Below are 21973 nucleotides of genomic sequence, written 5' to 3' on the forward strand. Positions count from 1 at the left end.
AGGGACATGTCCCCTGGGGTAGGCCTGGAAGCTGATTTGAGTGTTCAAGGAATCATAAATTCAGGAGGGTTCCTGTTTATTCACCTAGCTCACAAATAATTCTACCAGAAACAAGGAAAAATAGAGCATAAAATAATCATTTGGGATAGTTTTAATGACAGGTCCTACACTGCAAATCATTGGGACAACACAGAGAGTAAGAAATATGCCAAGGTAATGACACAAGTCATGAAAACTCATCCATGATGATTAGGTTGGGGGGAAAAGTTGAATAGGGGTGAGGGGTAGAGATAGACTTGTTGGTCCTAGCAAAGCATAAGTCAGACCTCCAAATGATAGGAGGTGAATATATGCTTCTCTGGGGTCCCTATGGATGGCATGTCCTTAGGAAGGAAGGTGCATGATCCACTTAAAACTTGTGCTTTCTCCTTCATTAAGGTCATTGTTATTCTTCATCCTTTGCTCTCGAAGAGGACCAATGACGTCACCCAGTCATGTCTTGACTCCATTGGTTGTGAGATAAGAGCTGAGAAAAGTCCTCAGCCTCACTCTCTCCTCCAGAATCATCCATAAAAGTCAAGATGACTGGCGATGACTGAGGATGCAGTGGATGATGTAAGTGGAGGAGGGGAAGAGAGAAGTGTTTTCCCTGATCTTGCTTTTTGTTTGTTTGGTTTTTTTGCCACAGGTTATTTTTTTCTCTTTGTTTTGGGGGTTGGGACAAATCTTTGAAAACACCAAGGCGTAGGGGGAAGTCTAGAGGAAGTTTGTGGGAGCTGGAGATGAGAGAAAGTCCAAGGTGTGTTCAGCAGTTGGAGGTCTGGGTCTTCACACGAGAATGTTAATTTGGGAACTTCTAGAACTATGCATCCTGAAACTATTGTAGACTCTTTGGACAAAAGGTAGCATTAAAAACTGGGGGAGGAATTAATATGAAATGGAGGAGGTTGTGTAACTACAGCACTGAATGAGCTGCTTATGCATATTGTGGACCCTTTTTGGGTCTCCACAGAGATATCCAGAATTGAGGATATAGATCAATGTATCCAAAGGCACTCTGGTGGGATTTGCAGGAATTCCAAAGTTTTAACTGGGGAGGTAGAGTTTAGGGGATAGAGAAGGGAGTTCTCTGATACCTGATTAGCTTTTATGGTGATAAAGCTTTTATGACTACTTTGATTTTCTATCTGTATGGTGGCTGGGTAGATTAATTGGAGATGAATTCACTGATGAGCTATTGTAGATCATACCCATACTTTGTTTTAGCCCTATAAAAGGGAGTCATCTGCAGACAGAAGACTTTTTCCCACTTTCTCTTTTTTTGGGGATATGGCCTGAGGGAAATGAGACAAGAGATACAAAAGCAGGAGAATCCAGAGTAGACCACATCCCAATGATGCGGCAGAAATCTTTGAAATATGTAGCTTTTCCTTGAGGCGACACAAAAGTACGCCTTGGGGCAGAGACACATTGCAGCTCTATGGGTAACCACCCACAGGACCTTAAAAGGAGAATTCTTTGGCCCATTCATAGAGGAGCAGTTTCAGGACCACTCTGCCCAGGAAATGGCAGATATAGAGAGAGCAACCATATGGCCAAGTGATTGTGGTAGGAGGTCCTAAATTCAGATTGTTTATGGGAAAAGTAGGGTAGTCCCTGGGTAGTGCCAACATCATGGGGGGAGTAAGGATAAGAGAGCAAAGTAAAAGTAAGGGACTGAATCAAGATATGGGAGTAATGACAGACTTTTCCTTTGCTTTTTCTTTGAAAGTTGGATGATAAGGAAGATGCCCTTCTAACAATCTCAAGTTTGTTTCTCTCCCAGGGAAATTCTAAGCCTTTAGGACAGCACTATGACTTTGGAAACCTCTGCAAACTCATGAATTGAAAGTGGGAATCTTTGGCATGTTGGAAGGTTACCCCTTTGGAAACCCTAAATTAATTTCCTTCCTAAGGGAATCCAGACCACAGAGTAGTGCTTTGATTCTGGGGGATTGTATAGAGTATGGAGAGAGAGGGTGCAGCAGGGAGGTGAGATTCACCTGAAAGGAAGGAAAATTGAATTGATTACTTAGGGATTATTGTGGATCTTTTGTATGTTTATACCATTCTGGACCTTATATACATTGTTACCTTGAATGCTTGTTCAGGAAATGGCAACTCTGCTACCCACGTCTGTCTGTGGCTAGTTCAACATATGCTGTCTCCAAGCTGCATTCCAAAATTTCCCAGACATATTCTGGGACAAAATGATTTAGATATAGGACTTGGGGTAACTTTCTCCAAGACATCCCCCTGGGGATTCTGGGCCACAGGTTACAAAAATATAAATGTTTAGACCTTTATACAAAATTACAGAATCTCTAAGCAGGAAGGGAATAAGCATTCCTATAGCACCTACTGTGTGAAATAGCAACTGCTAATTATCCTTATTTTACAGTTGAGGAAACTGAGGCAAAATAGAGGTCAAGTGACTTGCCTAGGGTCATCTACCTGGTGAGCATCTGAGACTTCCTGACTTCATACCCAGGGACTCTATTTTGTTCACCACCAGCTGCTTCCGGGATCTCAAGGTCATCTATCTAATCAGCACCTCAGCAGGAATATAACCATGAGCAAATCTCCTTCTCTAAATCTTAGTTTCTTCATCTATATAGTACCTACCTCATATATTTGTAAGGTGTTTTGCAAGCCTCAAAATGTTATATAAATGTCAGTTATTATTTTGCTTTCTAAGATCTCTGTTTAAACCTCACAAATGAGACCTTTCCATCCAACTTTGCCCTTCTCAGTTTTGATCAAGCTATTCTAATTACTCCTATGTCTTAGCTCATCTTCTAGGCTCTTACTACCCCCATGCACGGTACACAGAAGAATGGCCCAGGCTGTGTTTTGTGACATCCCAGTATTTCACAAGATAAGACAAAAGTTTAAAAGAAAATTTCTAGGCTAAAGATATTTCTCACTAAAATATTACACATGAAAATGTATCAAAAACACTTGCCAAATATTTTTATGTTAATATATTTCACAACTCAAGGTATGCCACGGCCAAATTACTCTGGGAAAGGCTGCCACATATGAAGAAAGTAATTTATTTTATATACTGTGACTGCCCAAACAGGCAAAAAGGGTGAAGATGTGGGGGAAAAACATTTGGCCTGGACCTCAAACTCAAATGGAACCTTAAATTTAGCAGATCAAGTTATCAACATTTATCTCCAGCTCCACATTTCAGTGTCCACCCCAGCTTAAGATCAGCTGACACAACCGCAAAGCTAGATTTTCTTCCACAATTAGTGATTTTCTAAAGAAAGGAAGATATAAGAGAAAACATTAAGTTAAAAGCAGTCAAATTACGTTTTGCTTTTTGGGGTGTCTTCTTTTAACTTTTTAAAACACAGTTGTAACTACAAGCAGTCAGGAAGTCTCAGCACCCAGCACTTAATTGACAATGAAAGAGGAGCACCCCAGTCACTCAGCTTTGAGCAGGAAAGAAAATAATAGGGGCCATATAGGTCTCAGATTATTTTTTAAAAATTATTTGATTTGATTTGATACATTTTGTCTTTACATCATATTCATGTATATGTGTACATTTTATACGTCCCTTTATATATGCATACACACACACACACACATCCCTCCCAGTAAATCTTATAACAAAGATTTAAAACTAAAAAGAAACCAGAAAAAGCTCCAACGTTCCCCACCTCCCCATTTCTTCAGGAACGAACACCTGTCTTCATTTCTGGGGGGGCAGGCTCGGATTTAGGGTTCGCTTTCGAACCCTAGACTCTCAGACAATGTTCTGGCACGGCCACGATGGCGCGGTTTCCTTCACCCCACACAGCGGCTTCCATTCCAGCCCGCTGACCTCACTTGGGCTCTTCCCTAAGCCGCCTCCACTTTCCCAAGCTTGAGGGCTCGCCCCACCCTCCCGGACAGGCGGGCGTGCCACGGGGGCGGGGCTTCGGCTTCCAAAGTTCTAAGGAGGTGGGGCCGAGCCGAGGCGCTGACGTCCTCCAGGTGAGCCTCAAGTTTCAGTGAAACTTACCTGCTCCTCCTGGGAGGGTGCATTTGGCCTTGGCCCGGAATCTGCCCTGGATTCTGCCTTCCAGGCTCTCAGGAGAGGCGGACGAAGGAGGAGCCGCAGCGACAGGGTCCGCTCAAGCTCTGCAGCTCCGGACGTCGGAGCAGCGGCTGCCCCAGCCCGGACTGGTCCCTGAGCTTCGCGGGAAGATGCGCGCCTGGGGCCCGGCGTGGCTGCTGGGGTGCGCAGCTCTGCTGGCGGCTGCCTCCTCCCCTGGCATCTCGCCTCCAGGTGAGATTTACGGGCCAGCTAGGAACAAAGCGAGTGTTCTCCCCGAGCCTCCGAGAGGGAGATTGGGCCCGGATGGTGTTGTTTTCGGCCCCGCGGTGCCCTGGGACTCTGTGGGCTGGGAGGGGATCCGGGCGAGTACGGAAAGCCTTAGGTACTCACCAAGTTCCTCCTCCTTCTGTACAGGTGGAGTTTATTCTCTGCTGGCTTCAGGGAGAAGGGGAAGGGGACGGGAAGACGGATTTATGTAGCTCCTACTGTGTACCAGGCACTGCGCTAAGGCGCTTTTTTCTAAGGCAGGTAGACTTCCCTCGCTGTCAGATGTAGAGTAAGATGATGAGGAATGCTGCTGCTGATCTCGGGAGGTCTGGGACGCAGAAAGGAAGATCTTATGGTTCGAAACAGAAAGGGGCTATAGTGGTCATTTAGCGTAACACTCCCTGCCCCAAATGACTCCCGAAGGAACTGAGTCAGAGAAGCTAAGTTATTTGTTTAGGTTGCACAGGTGGTGAACGGTAGAGGTGGAGATGTGAACTCCGGTCTTTTGGTTCCTTTCCACGTCCCTCCACACCTAAGCGACTTGGGGCTATTCTTAATCTCTCTGCCGATCGGGCTCTATCTTCCACCTAGCCCAGCAAGCATCTGGAGCTCCCTGAACCTCTGCCGAGCGGAGTGGCTTCCAGCTGTGCTGGGCTTTGGGCTTATATCATTTTGCAAACATTAAGTAATTACAACCTTTTGACAAACCCTTGTGACTTCCTTTGGCGGGTCCCACGGGGTGGCGGTGGGGGTTATTGCCTGGCCCTGGAACAGATTGGTTCCCAGGGGAGTGTCTATTGCTCTTCGATGTAAAGTTACACTCCTTAGACTCTGGGACTTCTTAGCTCCATGTGTTCTCACTCTACTCTGAGTCTTTTGAATGCCCCAATTTTTCCATTCTAAAACCTTTGGTCCCAAACTCACCTCAGCCCCTAAACATCCCCTGACTTGAAAACTGCAAGCGACTGTTAAAGTCTTTATTAGGCATCCTTGAAGAGTCCTGAGCCTGGGTACTCAAACGGGTGTCCTAGCATTTTTAAACAGCAGATCCTCTCTACCTGTTCAGTCCCCCGAGGTTCTGAAGGTAGCCTCAACGTTTTGGACAACTCGAATGTCATGCAGATTTTCGACTTTTGTTCTCCTGACTGTGTTCTCCGGCTGTCTCATAACTCAGCTTTTTAATGAGAGACACACGGAAGGGGACAAATGCCATCTGTCGGGATCATGTGGCAATGGACTCTCCTGCTTTCTGTGTAAGCAACACAGAACAGGACAATACAATGCAGTACTGTACCCGGGGTAGTCCTTCGTTGCCAGAATTCTTGGTGTTCTCGTTGGACCTGTGTGCTTTGTCTATATGAAGAAAAACACTGACAGGCCCATTATGGAATGAGCCCTGACTGATCCTGCAAAGATGGGGTGGGAGATACCTGGTTTGAGAGAGAGAGAATGTGATTTAAGTGGGTATCCAATCTTTAAGAAACTACAAATAAGTGCAAAAGAATACCAGAGTGACTGGGGTTTATTTTTTGTATGTTGTCTCTTAAAAAAGAAATTATATGTTCTTTGATATATTAAGGGCTCATGGAAACTCCAAGTCCCTTTATTTAAGATAAAAAAAATCAAAGAGAGAGACTTTGTAGAATGAGATTGAAAGAACTTGTGTAAATTATTTATTTCCAGTTAGGAAGATGTTGGGTAATTGGATGATAAATATATACGTATGCCATAGGTCTGTTTTCTCAAGATAATGTATTCCATTCTTTGGCATAAGAATAATAGCAGTTAGCTTATCTGGTTTTTGACCTTGGGAAGCTGATTTCCCAATTAGCCAATCTCTTCTAAAGGTGAAGTAGGTCAGCAATCCTACAGTTCTATGCACTTAAAGATTTAGTTTTGGACTTAAATAAGATTTAAGTTTGGGACAAATGGAAATCATAGTGGGTTCATCAAGCTCCTCTTTGTAGGTGCCTTGCACTCCATTAGACACTGGGAATAGAAAAGACACACACACAGTTCAACTACACCAGTAACTCAGGGTGTTGTCAGGTAGAGGGTGGGCCAGAGTGTAGAATAAGGGCTTAGTGAAAAGCTCCAAGTTACTGTTTAACTAAGGCGATTTATATTCTATCCCAGCTCTTTTCCCACATAACTAGGCAGTCATTTTCCCAAAGGTGGTTAAGTGGTGCTTTGGTATTTATAGTAAATGAGGTTCACTGTTTCAGTTAAAAGGAATGTCATCTAGTAATCTACCCATCCTTTTCTCTGACACTGGAATTCCCTGCATTTAGACAAATGAGGATTTATAGTAAGACTAGGTGGACAAAGCCTGGAGTCAGTAAGATCTGAGTTCAAATATGGCCTCAGACACTAACTAGCTTTGGGATCTTGGGCAAGTCATTTAATCCGGGGGTTTGCCTCAGTTTCCTCATCCATCAAATGAGGTGGAGAAGGAAACGGTAAACCACTCCAGTATCTCTCCCGAGAAAATTCCATATGGGGTCACAGAGAGCCAGACATGACAGTAAGGCTAGCCAGCTATGAATGTCTGCCTTATCTTGTACATCCATTTTTCTGTTGCTTTCCTCCAATGCACATTTTCTTACCACTTCTTTGTGCTCCTCACTTTTGAAACAAGCACTGTGTACAACTACCATAAAACTACTAACTTTGTTCCTTAAGGTATTTTCCCAACAATATGTACAGAATCATTCTATTCAGTCAACATTTAGTCAGCTTTTACTATGAGTAAGGCTCGGTCTATGTGAGGAATTGGATACGTGTGTTTTATGATATTTTAAAGTATATAAAATGCTTTCTTCAGGAAGACCCTGAGAAATTGACAGTGAAAAGAATGGTATCACCATTTTGCAGGTGAGGAAATTGTGACTGAGAGAGGTTGAAGGCTTAAGGGCAACCTAAAGATCATCTTAAATTTTACAGAATCCAGATAACTTCAACCTCGAGATAATGTGGCTAGCTTCAGAGGCGGGGCTGATCCTCTTGCCTCTGGATAGCTGGCCTCTCTACTTTTACAATGTATATTGAAAACTCCCTACCTCATTTGTTATTCACAATGAAGCTCCTTTTCCTGGCTTTCTTTAAGTCTTAGACCAAATTCCACTTTCTGTGGTAAGCCTTTCCTGGGACACCATTCTCCTTCCCAGCTGCTTCCCCTCTGAGACTACCTCCCTTACACTCTAGTTATCCTGCATGTCACTAATTATCTCCATGTTGTCTCTTCCATTAGTGAGTGAGCTCCTTGAGAGCAGAGTCTGTTCTTTGCCTTTCTTTGTGACCTCCACCCCCTCCTTTATCTCATTGCCTGGCACATAGGAAGCACTTAGTAAATAAATGCCTATTGACTGACTGATGGACATGGTCCTCTCAAGACAGATCCCTCTTTTTAGAGAATTGTTTCTTTTACATTTATCTATTATTATTTAAAAAAAAACATGCTTCTGACTGTACATGCATACCCTATATCAAATTGCTTGCTTCCTCAGTGAGAGGGAGGGGAAGGAAGTAGAGAGAGAATTTGGAACTCAAAATTTTTTGAAAATGAACATTAAAAATTGTTTTATGTATAGTCAGGGGAAAATGTTAAATTAAAAATAACGTGCTTAATAGCCATCGACAAAGGCAAAACTTAAACGAGTAAAATAAAGGGAAAGATCACACATAAAACCCCAAATATATTATATCTTACATTCTAACAAAAGAGAATCAAACAAGTCAGTAAACTACAACTTTTCTGTGTTCCCTTCTCACTTCACTCCTTTTCCTTTGACTTTGTTTTGTTTTTATATCGTTGTAGTCAGTATCTATACCCATAGATTGCTTCTCATCTTGATTTGCATAACTTTCATGTTTTCCCATTTCCTTCTGTTTTTCGTAGTGTTTTTGCACCGTCACAGCATTTTATTACATTATACGATAATTTATTTAGACATCCCCCAATTATTGGACAAATAGGTAGAACCAAATAGAACAGTTAGGAATGTTTGCTCTGAATCTCTTAGGGTCTTTTTGAAAAAAAATGTCAACCTTAAAGTGCCAAATCTATCCAATGTGAGTTATCCAATATGAGTTATCCTTTTTTTCTTTTTGATAAGAGTCTTTGTATCCCTAGTGCCTGGCACAGGGTCTGGCCTACCATTTAGGTAATAGATACTTATTAATTGACAATGGAGTGTGATAGAAAAAGGGTTGGACTTAAGCCTCTGACACTTCTTTGCAGTGTGACCCTGGGAAAGCCTTTCAGAACTTTAGTTTCCTCTTCTGTAAAATGATGAGGACAACATTCACATTATCTACCTTACATGGCATTTTAATGTCTTTTAAAATAATTAAAATTTTAAATTAATCCTTAGTAAACAAAGTAAAACAAAAAACAAAAACCTACTTTCTCTCCCTCCCCTCTCTCCCCACCTCCAACAATTAAAAAGAAAGGAAAAACAGAACCGTGTAACAAATATGTACAATTCAGCAAAACAAATTCCCACGGTTAGGAGAATCAGTTGAAATAATGTTTGTAAAGTGCTTAGCATAGGGCCCAGTACACAGAAAGCACTTAATAAATGCTTGTTTCTTCCCCATGGTTCATGTCCAAAAAAGTCTACTTCTCATTCACTCTTCCCCCGTCAGGTATCCTACCTCTGCAGTCACCGTCGGCCAATACATTGATTGGAATTCTTAAGTCTTTCAAAATGGTTTGTTTTGCAGTGTGGTTGCTGTAGAAACTGTTCTCCTGTTCGTACGAATCTCCCCAGGGTCTCTAAAACAATCCCTTTTTCATCTCTTATGACATTTCTGTATCTCGGTTATTCCCCAGTTACTTTGCATCCCGTTCCTTGCTGCTATGAAAAGAGCTACTCCATATACCTTTGTATGTATGGAGCCTTTCCTCTTTCTTCGCTCTCTTTGGGGACAGGCTTTGATTGCTTGATCAAATGGCATGCACAGGTGAGTGACTTTTGGGGCAAAATCCCAGACTGTTTTCTGGAATGGTCGGACCAGCTTCCTACATCCCCCAACTGTGCATCCATGTGCCTGTTTTCCCCACAGACCCTCCAAGGTTTTGTCCTTTTATGTATTTTGTCAGTCTTATGGGTCTCACAGGATTATTTTAAGGAAAGGGCTTTGTACATGATAATGCTCTATATAAGTGTACTGTTTTTTACTATTTTAATAATTATATTTTAATGTTTTCCATTTAAAATTATGTTTTAATGTTTAATATTGAGGCAGCTAGTGGCACAGTGGATAGAACAGTAGACCTGGAGTCAGGCAGACCTCACTCCACCTATGGCCTCAAATACTGACTACCTGTGTGACCCTGCACAAGTCACTTAACCTCTGTCTACCTCATTTTCCTCAACTGTAAAATGGGGATAATAATAGCACCTACCTCTCAAGGTTGTTGTGAGGGTCAAATGGCAAGATATTTGTAAAAGTACTTGGTGCAGTGTTTGGTGTAGGCGTCATCTAAAGACTTGGTCCCTTCTCTTCTCCTTTTCAGGATAAAGGCTTAGTAGTGGAATTTTCTGGATCTAATGGTATGGCAAGCTTTGTGAATGACATATTTGTATATATAAACATGCATGCATGTATATATACATGTATCTGTAAATATATGCATACATACACCTATACTGAATTCTTTGACCTTTTTTATGCTTTTGCAGATTTAGGGCATCAGGAAGAGCATTTATAACAACGCATAAGGAGGGTGTTTGGAGAGAGAGACTATTTCTTGTTACAACAAGATTATAAAAGGAACATAAAAGAAATGAAGTTATTAACTATTTTCCCCATCATTTGAGTTTCAAATCTGAGACCCCTTCCAATTATAATTTTATAATTTTGTGAAGGATTCCTTCACTTTTAGTAGGTTGTAGAAATCCAGGGAAACTCACTGGAAGTTCAAATCTCTGCAAATGCTTTTGAGTTTATGACTGCATGAATACAAATACTGAAGAAACCAAACATCTCTGAACAGATATGGTAAAAAGGACTTAGGTGACCTTTGACCTTGATAAGGACAAATCTCAATAGCCAGGCAGATCTTTTGTCCCTCCTTAAGGGCAGGGACTATTTGTTGCCGTTTTACCAGTGCTTAGCACGCTGCCTGGCACTTCAACCAGTGTTTGGTGGTTGATCATTGACATCTTTTAAATGCAAGCTCTGCGTAGTATTTATATTCACGAACTGAGAAAACATTTATAGCAGGTATGTAAGTCTATACTTTGGACAGAGGCTGTGTAAGATATATGTTGGAACATAGCCTGACAATATTCTCTTTTCTGTGCTAGAGTGGATGCCTTTTTTGTTCCAGCGGTACTTCCTTTTGGGTTTTAAAAAATAATAGTTTTATTATGAATGCAATAATTTCAACAAAACTAACTCAATGAGTAAAATTCACATAAGAAATCATAAGTTCAAGAAAACTAAAAAGGATTATACACACAAAGGCACTTACACACAGAAACTTGAAGAAAGTAGCATCATTTTTGTTCATCTGTCCCCATCTTAAATCCATTTCCTCTGTCTCCTTATCAGACCTTGATGCTGCTATTTAAAAAAATATATATATATAAAATATAATATAATAATAATATAATTATTATAATATAATATAAAATATCATATATATAGTCATAGATTGTATGCTGTTCTGATCCTACTTTCTTCGCTCCACATCACTTGATAAAGTCTTACCATATTCCTTTGTTGTCATTATATTCGTAAGTTTTTACACTGCAATGTTAATATGAATCTGGGACATCCCTAATGTAGTTATTCCCTCTGATGGGGCTCCTCAAAACTCATCCTGACAAACTCATTTTGTGTGACTTTCATCTGTAAATGTCCCCTAAGTTTCCTAGAAGGGACTGAGCAACATACTCCTCTACCAAAGGCTGGCAACTTGATGATGAATTTTTTGGCCATGATCGTCCCTGAAGCAAAGAACAATGAAAAATTGCTTCAAAACTGTACAATTCCCTGCTAGTTCTGCAGGCAGAGTGACAGAGAAGGTGGATATAATAATAAAGAGAATGCTAAGAATCAATCAGGGAGAAAACAAAGAGAAAACACAACACCTCTACCTTCAAGAAGCTTATATTCTTTTGGGGCAAACAGCATGTGTACATACAAGTAACTACAAAATGTGCACAGATGGGGGTGGGGGTGGGGGTGGGTGTTAGTAGCCAGAAGGATCGGGATAGGACTCATGTAAAAGGTAGCCCTTCCTGTGAGCTTTGAAGAAAGCCAGGATTCTAAGGAGTACATTCCAGCTTTGGGTGACAGACAGCCTGTGAAGTGAGTGAGAGGTGAGAAAAACAAGTTGGGAAATAGCAAACAAGTGAGATTGTCTGAAGTAAAGAGGGTGTGAAGGGTAGTCATGTTCAAGGAGCCTGCAGTGGGTAGGCTGGAGGCAGATTGTGACCAGTTGTAAATTCAAAACAGGACTTTGTATTTTATGGAGATTTTTGAAAAGGGACATAACATAGACTTTTGCTTTAGAAATGTAATTTTGGCAACTATGTAGAAAACAAATTGGAAAGGAAAGAGACTAGAGACCTTGGGACCAATTAGGAGGCTACTGTAATAGTCAATCGGAGAGATGATGATCAGTTTCACTGGAGGGATTATGGTGTAAGTGGACAGAAGGAATTGGATGCCAGATATATTGATGCTACCTCCACAAGACTTACAAACTTTGGATATGAGTTGGGGAGAAGGGAGAGCAAAGAGGCAGGCATGACTCCAAGTTGTAGACATGTGGGACTGAAAAGATGGTAGTGCTAACACAACAGAAATGAGTAATAACAGCAGTCGTTATTAGAAGTATGTGTACTGGGAACTGAGACACACCAAAGACAAATTAGACACACCAAGGATGGGCAGCCTCACCACTCTACCAAGGCACCTGCTGGAGTCTAGCAGAGAGCTACACTTCAGAAGAACTTCATGTGGATACCACAAAGGAAAAACAGGACTTCCAGCAACCAGGATCAATGAGTTACTATTTTGTATACATGCTTTCTAAACATGAGCCCACTTTCTCCATGACTGTATGTACTTGTGGAAGACTATATTGTCCTATATTCCAGACTTTTTGGAGGATGTTTTTATATCAATTGTTCCTATGATGCCATCTCAATAAATTAGCCCTTCCTAACACTTCATTACTGTGGCTGACTATTTGATAATCAACAGGTGTTGGGGGCACATATAGATGGGAGCTCATGAGGGATAGTGTTGGAAACCAACCCTGACCCCTGGGATCTACTCCAAGACCCCTGAGAAGAGTAGTCACCCACTCTCTGGGGAAACCAGCTTGCCAGTGTGGGTGTAATCTGGAAAGTGGCTCCAGAGGGAGTACTGCAGCTGAATCATGAAAGCCAAGAAAATGACCTTGGAGAGAGTAGTTTCTGTTGAATGATGTCAGAATCCAGATTGCTGAGGCTTGAAAGTGAGTGAATGAGGGAGAGATGAGGAAGTAGAGATGAGCCTATTTATAAACATTAACCTCGCCATTCTTGTGTTGGCATATGGCAATGTACTCAGCTCTTCCTTACAATTGTTGCACAGACGACATTGAATTTTTTGGTTTGTGGTTCATTTTTAGTTTTGCTATTACAAAAAATCATTATGATTATTTTCACACAGATTGGATTTTTAAGGGAGGGAACCCCTTTAATAAAACCTTTAGAAGATGGACTTCTCGTCCTGGGATCCCTAGATCCAAAGACAGGATCAGTCTGGTAGCTCTTGTCCTACACTGCCCAATTGCTCTCCTGTCCATGCCCCACCCCCTGCCCCTGCAAAAAAACTTCTTAGGATTTTGATTTTAACCAAATCATTTATAATCTTCTGAGATCTGGTGTTGAGCAGAAACTGGCCTTCTAAGAGACAGTGCTTTGGTCAGCTCTAGCTGTCCCCCAGCCCAAGTTAAGGCCCTTCCTGAGGCTGGCAGTACTTCCATGTACTCACCGTCCCTGTTCTGTATAGCTTTCCCCTTCTTCAAAGCTCCTTTACTTTAAATGGCCAAAAACAAGTCTCCCTCTTGTTGGAGCTAAGGGAAACATGACTGTCATTTCCTCTTATTTTCTGTGCTTAGAGACTGGCTAAAAGTTGTTCTCTAGTTTAAAAAAAGTCTAAGTGTCATCCTATTAGGATATGTTTTCTTTTTAAAAGAAATTCCTAAAACTGCCTTTAAAATATGTTTTGTTGATGCCCCATTTGTCTTTACATCTCATTCCCAATTTCTGATTCCTTTATTGAGCCATTGGGAGAAAGGAAATAATTGAGCAAAAGCATCGGATCTAGAAACCTTGTTTGACAGTGAACAGAATTCTGTGTAGAATGAAGGCAGCGATGTGGTTCTTGCTGTGTCTCTCCAAGGCCTTCAGTTCTTTTCTCATGACTCAGAGTTTTAATATCTTGGATATTTTCAGTGACATTGCTCTCATTGTACTTGACTTCAGTTCATAACAAGCTTTCCGTTTCAAAATGTTTTCTGTGAACTCAGTCCTTTATTTTGTTGCTTTACCTTTATTTCTTTTTAAAAATTGCATTTTTCCAATTACATGTAAAAATAATTTTTAATATTCATTTTTTAATAAAATTTTGAATTCCAAATTTTCTCTTTCCCTCTCTTCCCTCCTTCATCCCTAAATTGGTAAGCAATTCAATATAGGTTTATATAGATATAGATAAGTATGTATACATATACATATGCGTCTATGTATATATATATATATATGCAGCCATGTAAAACATTTCCATATTAGACATGTGAAAAAAGCCTAATACTTTTTAAAAAATCAAATATAGACCTTCAGGTGAGCGGGATATCAGAGAGCTGAAAACTTCAGAAAAACCTGCAAAATACATATTTTTTCTAATAGGATGTAGGTTTCCTGAGGGAAGGGACTGTTTCATTTTTATGCTATGTCCTCTAGATCCTGCAGGTGCTTAAATGTTTTTGAAAATAAATTGAATTATTTCTAAGTCTCAAGTAAATTTAGAAAAAAAACTAAAAGGAAGAAGGTAATTTGAATATTGGTTAGACTGGCAATACTGTGTCATTTATGTTTTGAGACAAATTAAGTGTGCTTGTGTTTTCTGTTTGGGAACTCTATCATGAACCATTTCCATAATATGAAATACATCTTTAAGGGACTCTAGAATGCGCGTGCGTTTCATTGTGATTCAACAAAGATTATTCCCCACTGGATTCTAGGGGAAATTCAAAAGCCTATATAATGTAATTTTGTTATCAAATAAGGGTCACGTGCCTTTCCTCATAGAGCTCACTGTCTCATAGGCAGATGTGAGAAGTATGTATAAAAAAAGGTATTTTGCAACTAGGCAATCTTTTTTTTTAGGTTTATTGAGACCTTTTATTTGTCCATTTTATTTATCCAGATACACTCCCCTGTACCCCAAGTGGACCTTCCTTTGTAATACAGAAAACAATTAAACAAAACCATTTGACACTGACTATTGTGAACCTTCTCTCTACTAGAGAGAAGGGTGACACATTTTCTCTTCTCTCTGAGGTCAAGATGGTGCCATCTAGTCACATGGGGTTAGGCTTTGTTTAATCATTTTCTGCATTTACATTATTATAATGTTTATTGTTTTCATAGTTCCGTTTGCTTCACTTTACACACAAGTTATCCTATGTCTCTCTAAATCCCTCATATTTGACATTTTTTCCAGGACAATTATATTCTATGACATTTATATGCCACGATTTGTCAGTCATCCCCTAAATGATAGGCACCCACTTGGTATCCAGTTCTTTGGTTAGGCCATCTCCTTTTGACAGATTTTCAGTTGTGAGTTATCTGCCATGATCCCTGAAGCTCTTAGGATATATCTAAAAGACAGACTACCTCTCTGAATCCAGGTCCCAGGCAGGGCAGAGGTCCAGATTCCAGGTGCCAGACTATCTCTGGTATTTCTATTACCTATACTGCAACTCTGTTCTGTTGACATAAATTACTGATAATTAAATCAGCAGATAATTCTTGAGCAACTCTTTCGGGCTAAAATTTTGCTAAGTACTTGTGAAGGTCCCAAAAGACTGTAATCCAGACATTGCGCTATCTGTGCTTACAGCCTTAGTGCAGTATATCCCTGCTACTTACATGGTAGAAAAGCACTGGGCTGAACCAAGAGTCTTGGGTTCTAGTCTTCCTTCTATCTGTGTGATGGATTGGAAGAATTCATAGAAATACAGGTGTATTATATGAATTGGTGCAGAGTGATGTAAGCGGAACCAGGCAAGTAATAAACCCAATGAAAGAAGAGCCAAACAATTTCTTATACCTCTCAGCCTTCATTTCCTCAGATATAAAATCAGGGAGGGGCCTAGCTTGATAATTCTAAGGTCCCTTGCACCTCTAACGCTGTAGGATCCCGTGAGATTCTGGTTTTTTGGCTAGTCCAGTCTTGGGACTCTTTCTGCATGGAAGATAAGGGCTTGTGGCCGTTACTTTGTCTCCCATCTCACTTCAGTACTGCAGTCTTCATGCATGAATACTTTTAAACATGACACCTCAAAAAAAGTAACTCATAGTAGATGGGGAGCTAAAAGGTGGGGAAAAAAAGTGATCCCTTTAAGCAAGAAAGTTGTATTATTGGATAAGCTTGTGAAAGGACTGAAGGTAGCCTGATAGGCATGATGCAGTCATTGTGGATTTCCACGTCAGTCTTTTTTATTGGTCTGTAAACTGTTTTACTTTAAAATCTGTACATTTCAACTGAGGCTACTTTCTCCTCCTCGTTTCCTGCTGCCTCCTCTTTTCTCCTTTGTTTCTTTTTCCCACTCCACCCCCACCCCAATCTCCAGCCATGAACAATGTGTTCAGTGCTTGCTCAGACTGACCGAGGGCAGAGCAGATTGTTAGGGAGTTTCGATATTTTGTTGGTTCATAGAATTGTTTGGCCTGGGAAACAGGGGTTCTTTACCATTTTTGTGTCATTAACCCCTTTGGCAGCCTGGTGAAACCTATGAATACCTCAGAATAATGTTATTAAATGCATAAAATAAAATATATAAGATCACAAAGGAAATCAATTATATTGAAATGTAGTTGTCAAAATATATACATATACATACATATATATACATATATATATGTATATATATTTAAACCAGGCTTATGGACCAGAGGTTATGAGACACTGCTGTAGGACATGTGGTGACTTTCTTGTACTTTCCACTTAAAATGACTTCTCCATTGTATGCTGAAGTGTTCTCTTCCTTTTAACATCGTGGATGGCAAAGTGCACTTTATTTTATTTTAAAATGTCTTTTCTGCGTCTCCTTCCAGTTTCAAAAATAGAAAACAGGCGCTGAGGTTGGGGTAGGTGAATAAGGGAGGGGGTAGGTATGTCTGATCATATTTTTAGCCTTTAGTATTCTGGTAATGGCTCATATTACAAATTTATAGTTAAATTCTCAGCTCTTGACCAAGGTAAAGATCCTCCTTTTTTAATTGTCTTGGGTAAAATAAAAAAGCCGTGTGGAGAGGATTCTGGGAAGTAGTTCTGAAAAAAAAAACCCACTGGATTTAGAGTCCAACAACCTGCATCCAAATTCTAGCTCTGTGTTTTCCTACCCGGATGACTTTGGGCAAATCATGTCAATTCTCTGGATTTCAAATACCTCTTCTGTAAAACCAGTTCAGAGTAGATGATCTTTGAGGTCATTTCCAGCGCTCAATCTATGATCCTTCCTCCTGTGTCCTCTTTTAAGCACCTGAATAGTGGAAAGACCATTATAGATGTTAAGATATTAAGCATTAGAAGATACCTAGGCAAAACGCTTACTGTTGCAGATGAGGTCCTTGCCGATTGTTGAGAGGCAACATCGTAGAAAAGAATGAGCATCATACTCTTGAGTGAAGAAACTTTGGTTGGTAATCTTATTACGATACCAGTCGTTATCAGGGGCAAGTCTCTTCCCTTTGCTGAGCCTTAGTTTTGTCATCTACAAAATGGGGACAAACAATGTAGTTTTGAGAAAAATCTGTTTGTAATTTCCATAGTGCTAAATGAAGTGAGTTATTATTATTTGTCCTTGGGTAGGAAGGGACTTCCACAGAAGTCCAAGGAGCTATTCCATGTATCAGGATTTCTATAAAGGAATAATTTGAATGGGGGGATCAGATCCTGAACCTGCCCTTGGATGGACAATTCTGGATAGATTATCACTGTGGAATTAAAAGTTTTAAAAACTGTTAGATTTTTCGGTACTAAATAATCTGATTTTAAAAAGAAGAAATAGCTAAAACCAGTCCATATCAATTGACCTAGCATTAAAAATTACTAGCTAGAAATGTGTCAGTCAGCCTTCTATGTGCCAGGCACTGTGTTAGACTCTGGAGAGACAAAGAAAATAGGAGAATAAGGGGAACATCAGGCATTGGTGAGTAGGAAAGGGACAAGCAGATCAACATAATGTCCTGAAATTTATGAAATTCTCAAAAGTCAACGTGGCATTGTTTTTACTTTAGCCTTTTTTGCCATGTGATTTCAAGTGCTTCTAGGTGAATCAACTAGCTGAAACTTCTAAATCAGTGTTTTTGTCTTAAACTGACCCCTATCTATCTTCTCTTTATTGTTCAGGAAGCAGCAGAACCAAAGGGAGAAGTTTTATCGGTCATAAGATCCCCTCAATAAATAACTCATCCAAAGGGAATGGAGAAATTTCAACGCAGCCAGGATTCTCCGTGGATTCATTCTCTGCTAAGATTCTCACTGGAGGGCTGACTACTGTCTTCCTTCCAATTGTCTATACAATTGTGTTTATCATTGGCTTGCCTAGCAATGGCATGGCTCTGTGGGTCTTCATTTTCCGAACACAAAAGAAACACCCAGCTGTGATTTACATGGCCAACTTAGCCTTGGCAGATCTCTTATCTGTAATCTGGTTTCCCTTGAAGATTGCCTATCATTTGAATGGTAACAACTGGATTTATGGGGAAGGTTTGTGCAAGGTGTTGATTGGTTTTTTCTATGGCAACATGTACTGTTCCATTCTCTTCATGACTTGCCTCAGCGTGCAGAGATACTGGGTTATCGTGAATCCCATCGTGCGCTCCAGGAAGTTGTCCAACATTGCCATAGGAGTTTCCATTGGAATATGGCTGCTGATTCTGTTGGTGACCATTCCACTGTATGTTGTGAGGCAAACTGTCTATATTCCAGACCTTAACATCACAACGTGCCATGACGTTTTGCCTGAAAATGTTCTGGCTGGAGATATGTTCAATTATTTCCTCTCTCTGGCCATTGGCGTCTTCCTATTCCCAGCTTGTCTCACCGCCTCTGCCTACATCCTAATGATCCGGACACTCCATTCTTCTGCTATGGACGATTCCGGAAAGAAGAGGAGGAGAGCCATCAAACTCATCATCACCGTACTGGTCATGTACCTGCTCTGTTTCACACCCAGTAATACTTTGCTTGTGGTGCATTATTTCCTGATTAGAAGCAGAAGCCATAGCCAGGTCTATGCTTTGTACATAGTAGCTCTCTGTCTCTCTACCCTTAACAGTTGTATTGACCCCTTTGTCTATTACTTTATTTCCCAAGATTTTAGGGATCATGCCAAGAATACTCTTCTTTGTCGAAGTGTTCGGACTGTGAATAGAATGCAAGTGTCTCTCACTTCCAAGAAATTGTCTCGGAAATCTAGCTCCTACTCATCTAGTTCAACCAGTGTTAAGGCTTCTTACTGATACACCTTTCATATCATCAGAGAGAAATAGCATTGTAGGACTTAGAGCTTGTTATACATTTCAGAAGTGTCTTTTCATCACATTCTATGATCAGTGGGGACCATACTACAAGCTCAGATGGAGCATCATGCCCAGTGTTTCTAACTGTTCCCATGTAAAGCTAGTACTTTTGATTCGGATGGACACTTTATGGTATGGTAGAAACAGCTAGAATCCTAGGACCCTGGTTGTAATATGAATCCTGCCACTAAATAGGTGTGATTTTAGGCAAGCCATTTAGCCTCTCCTGGGCCTTAGTTTCCTCATTTATACAACGAGACAGTTGTACTAGATGGTTACTAGGGTCCCTTCCAGCCATAAATCTGTGGCTCTATCTTCCCTTCGTGTACTTCCTTTGCTCAGCCTTCAGGTATATCTGAACTAACAGCAACTGTTGATTCTGAGGGAGAGAAAAAGACTGAAATATATGTATATGTAGATGGCATCCCAGTTTAGAGATATTGGATGCTGGAAGTTACTGATCAGTTACCTACAGGTATATTTCTTTGCTTCTGAATGTTGATTATGGAATTTTAGAGCTAGAAGCTACTTGTCAATTGGCTTCCCTAAAATGTTACCTTAGAATATTAGAGCTAGAAGGAATCTTAGGGCCACCCAGTCCAGCCCCTTCATTTCGTAGATGTGAAAAATGAGGCCCCAGAGAAGGGAATTGATTTCCCCAGGTCACCTAACCAGTCAGAGGCAGAGATAGGACTACTACTCAGATTTCCTGGTTCCTAATCCAGGGTGTCTATTGGATGATGACATGAGAACCTGGCTTCAAATCCCACCTCCATCACTTTTTCCCTGTGGAGCTCCAGGGAAGTCATTTCTCTAGGCCTCAGATTTCTCACCTGTAAAATGATGGGGTTGTACTCTATATTCTGTATATTCTACTTTTAAATCTATGCTCCCATAACTGGGAGACAAGTGGTAAATGTTGAATGAATGACTCACTGAAACCACAGGACATACTTTGAAGTTTAATCTGTATTACTGACATTTTCTCAATCAGTTTCTGAAGTCTAGATAATCAACGAAGCAAAAAATCAAGCCCTAATTTGTAGCATTGGCCAATCTCAAGATGTCAGTGCTCCCACTGAAAATTTAACCATCAGCTGTTATGAATTGGCTCAAGCATGTCCCTGTTTATAATTTTCCTGTCTCTTTTTATTGGTCTTTTATTTTTTTTATCATGATTACTTGTAAAGAACAATATAATAGTGATTTTAACCTGTAAATAGCATTAAATATAATTTTTATTTAACTTTAATGTATATTTCAGGAATATGGGCCCAGAACTTTTTTTAAATAAGAACCGCATTTGCCAGTTAGAGGTTTTTCATTCATGTTGCAATATTTATTGTCAAATTTTTCATTATTGCTAAAATTAAACTATAATAGCTTGATAAGGTTCATCTCCTTAGACAAGGAGATTAGGCAACGGCAAACATTTACTGAGTACCTCCTATGTCGCAGGTGCTGAATCACTAAAACAAAGCAGGCCTTGTTGGGAAGGGTCTTCTGTTCTGTTGGGTGAGGGGCCACATTGTACAGTTACATTTCACTATTTGGGATATATTATTAATTGTATATATTTGTATAGTTCCTTCCATTATATATACATATATATGTCAAGAAACTGACTTTTTTATAGGATCATTCCATTTGATGACTATTTTTCATAATTGTACATTTTATACTATGCTCTTGTAAATAAAATTTGTTTTACATAAACTGTTTTTTGAGTTGGATTTGGGGACAGGGGAGAACAAATGAATCCCAGATATCACTTTTCCTTTACTAAGTAAAAGAAATGATGTGTGCCCCCTGTTACATCATGTCTCTGCAGCCAGAAAAGAGTGGCAACTCCTAGTAGTAGATTCATCATGAAAAAGAACACAAAACTTTGGGTAACAGATCCCTCTGTAAAGAGCCTTGCTGTTAAACAGACCCATCCTTAAAAGGATAACTTACCAGCTCTGTGGCCTTATCAGGCAAAGTAGGCTTCATTTCACAGTTATAGTCCAACACCTCTCCACTGAGGGGAGGGACAGTGGTCCTCTGAAATCAAGAAGGGGTCACAGTCATCAGAGATCTTATTCCACAAACTTTTAATCCCTTTGAAACAAGGGCATCTGGGCTGCTGCTTCATTCCCAACACCTGTCAGTGCCCAAGGATATGTACGGGCAAGGGCTCAACCCTTGGATGTACTCGTTCAGCTGGTATTCTGTCTTTCAGGTGTGCTGCAACAGGTAGCCAGCATATGCTTTGCATCCTATGAAGGACAGGTATGACCAGAAAAGAAGATGAGCTGGTTATGTAGCAAGAATGAGAAACAGACAGACTGAATGATTTTCCCTGGATAAGAGAGCCAGGAAAGGAATATACATGAAGCACTTACTAAGGGCCAGACCTGCAACTAAACACTTTAAAAGAATACCTCATTTGATCCATACAACAATCCTGGGAAGTTGGTGCTATTATTATCCCCAGTTTACAGTTGAGGGAACTGAGGCAGACAGAGGTTAAGTGACTTGCCAAGGGTCACACAGCTAAGTGCCTAAGGCTGGATTTGAACTGAGGTCTTCCTGATGATTTCCCACTGTTGGGTAGATCCACTGTGGAAGATTCTAGGAAAATCACGGACGAGAAGCAGAGGAGATGGGGACACAGGACAATCTGCCTTCCTAGAAACAGGGCCCCCCACACCCATTAAGTGACAGACCCATCAACTTATCAAGTAGGAACTGATGGGATGGATGGATCATGAGTGTGTTATCTCCAAGAAGTGGTCATTGCATCATT

General features: G+C 40.4%; 1 protein-coding gene and 1 long non-coding RNA gene across 2 annotated transcripts; one reads left to right on the plus strand and one right to left on the minus strand.

The window, feature by feature from the left end:
* Window positions 1–2988: 2988 nt before the first annotated feature.
* Window positions 2989–3934, minus strand: LOC140502080 (uncharacterized). The gene is made up of 2 exons (XR_011966520.1): window positions 3714–3934; window positions 2989–3307 (listed from the first exon to the last, which is right to left on the minus strand). It is a non-coding gene; the product is annotated as an uncharacterized lncRNA (long non-coding RNA).
* A 64-nt stretch (window positions 3935–3998) lies between these two features.
* F2RL1 (F2R like trypsin receptor 1) lies at window positions 3999–20901 on the plus strand. The gene is made up of 2 exons (XM_072606386.1): window positions 3999–4324; window positions 18011–20901. The coding sequence occupies exons 1-2, from the start codon at window positions 4243–4245 to the stop codon at window positions 19123–19125; spliced, it is 1197 nt and encodes a 398-aa protein (XP_072462487.1). The 5' UTR covers window positions 3999–4242; the 3' UTR covers window positions 19126–20901.
* Window positions 20902–21973: the final 1072 nt, after the last annotated feature.

This window comes from Notamacropus eugenii, chromosome 4 (assembly GCF_028372415.1).
Source record: "Notamacropus eugenii isolate mMacEug1 chromosome 4, mMacEug1.pri_v2, whole genome shotgun sequence".
NCBI classification, from domain to species: domain Eukaryota; kingdom Metazoa; phylum Chordata; class Mammalia; order Diprotodontia; family Macropodidae; genus Notamacropus; species Notamacropus eugenii.

Excerpts from the sequence above, each read along its gene's own strand:
- F2RL1 (XM_072606386.1), top strand. The coding sequence starts at position 4,243 with ATGCGCGCCTGGGGCCCGGCGTGGCTGCTGGGGTGCGCAGCTCTGCTG. Across the intron at positions 4,325-18,010 it reads CCCTGGCATCTCGCCTCCAG|GAAGCAGCAGAACCAAAGGG; the intron begins GTGAGATTTACG and ends TTTATTGTTCAG.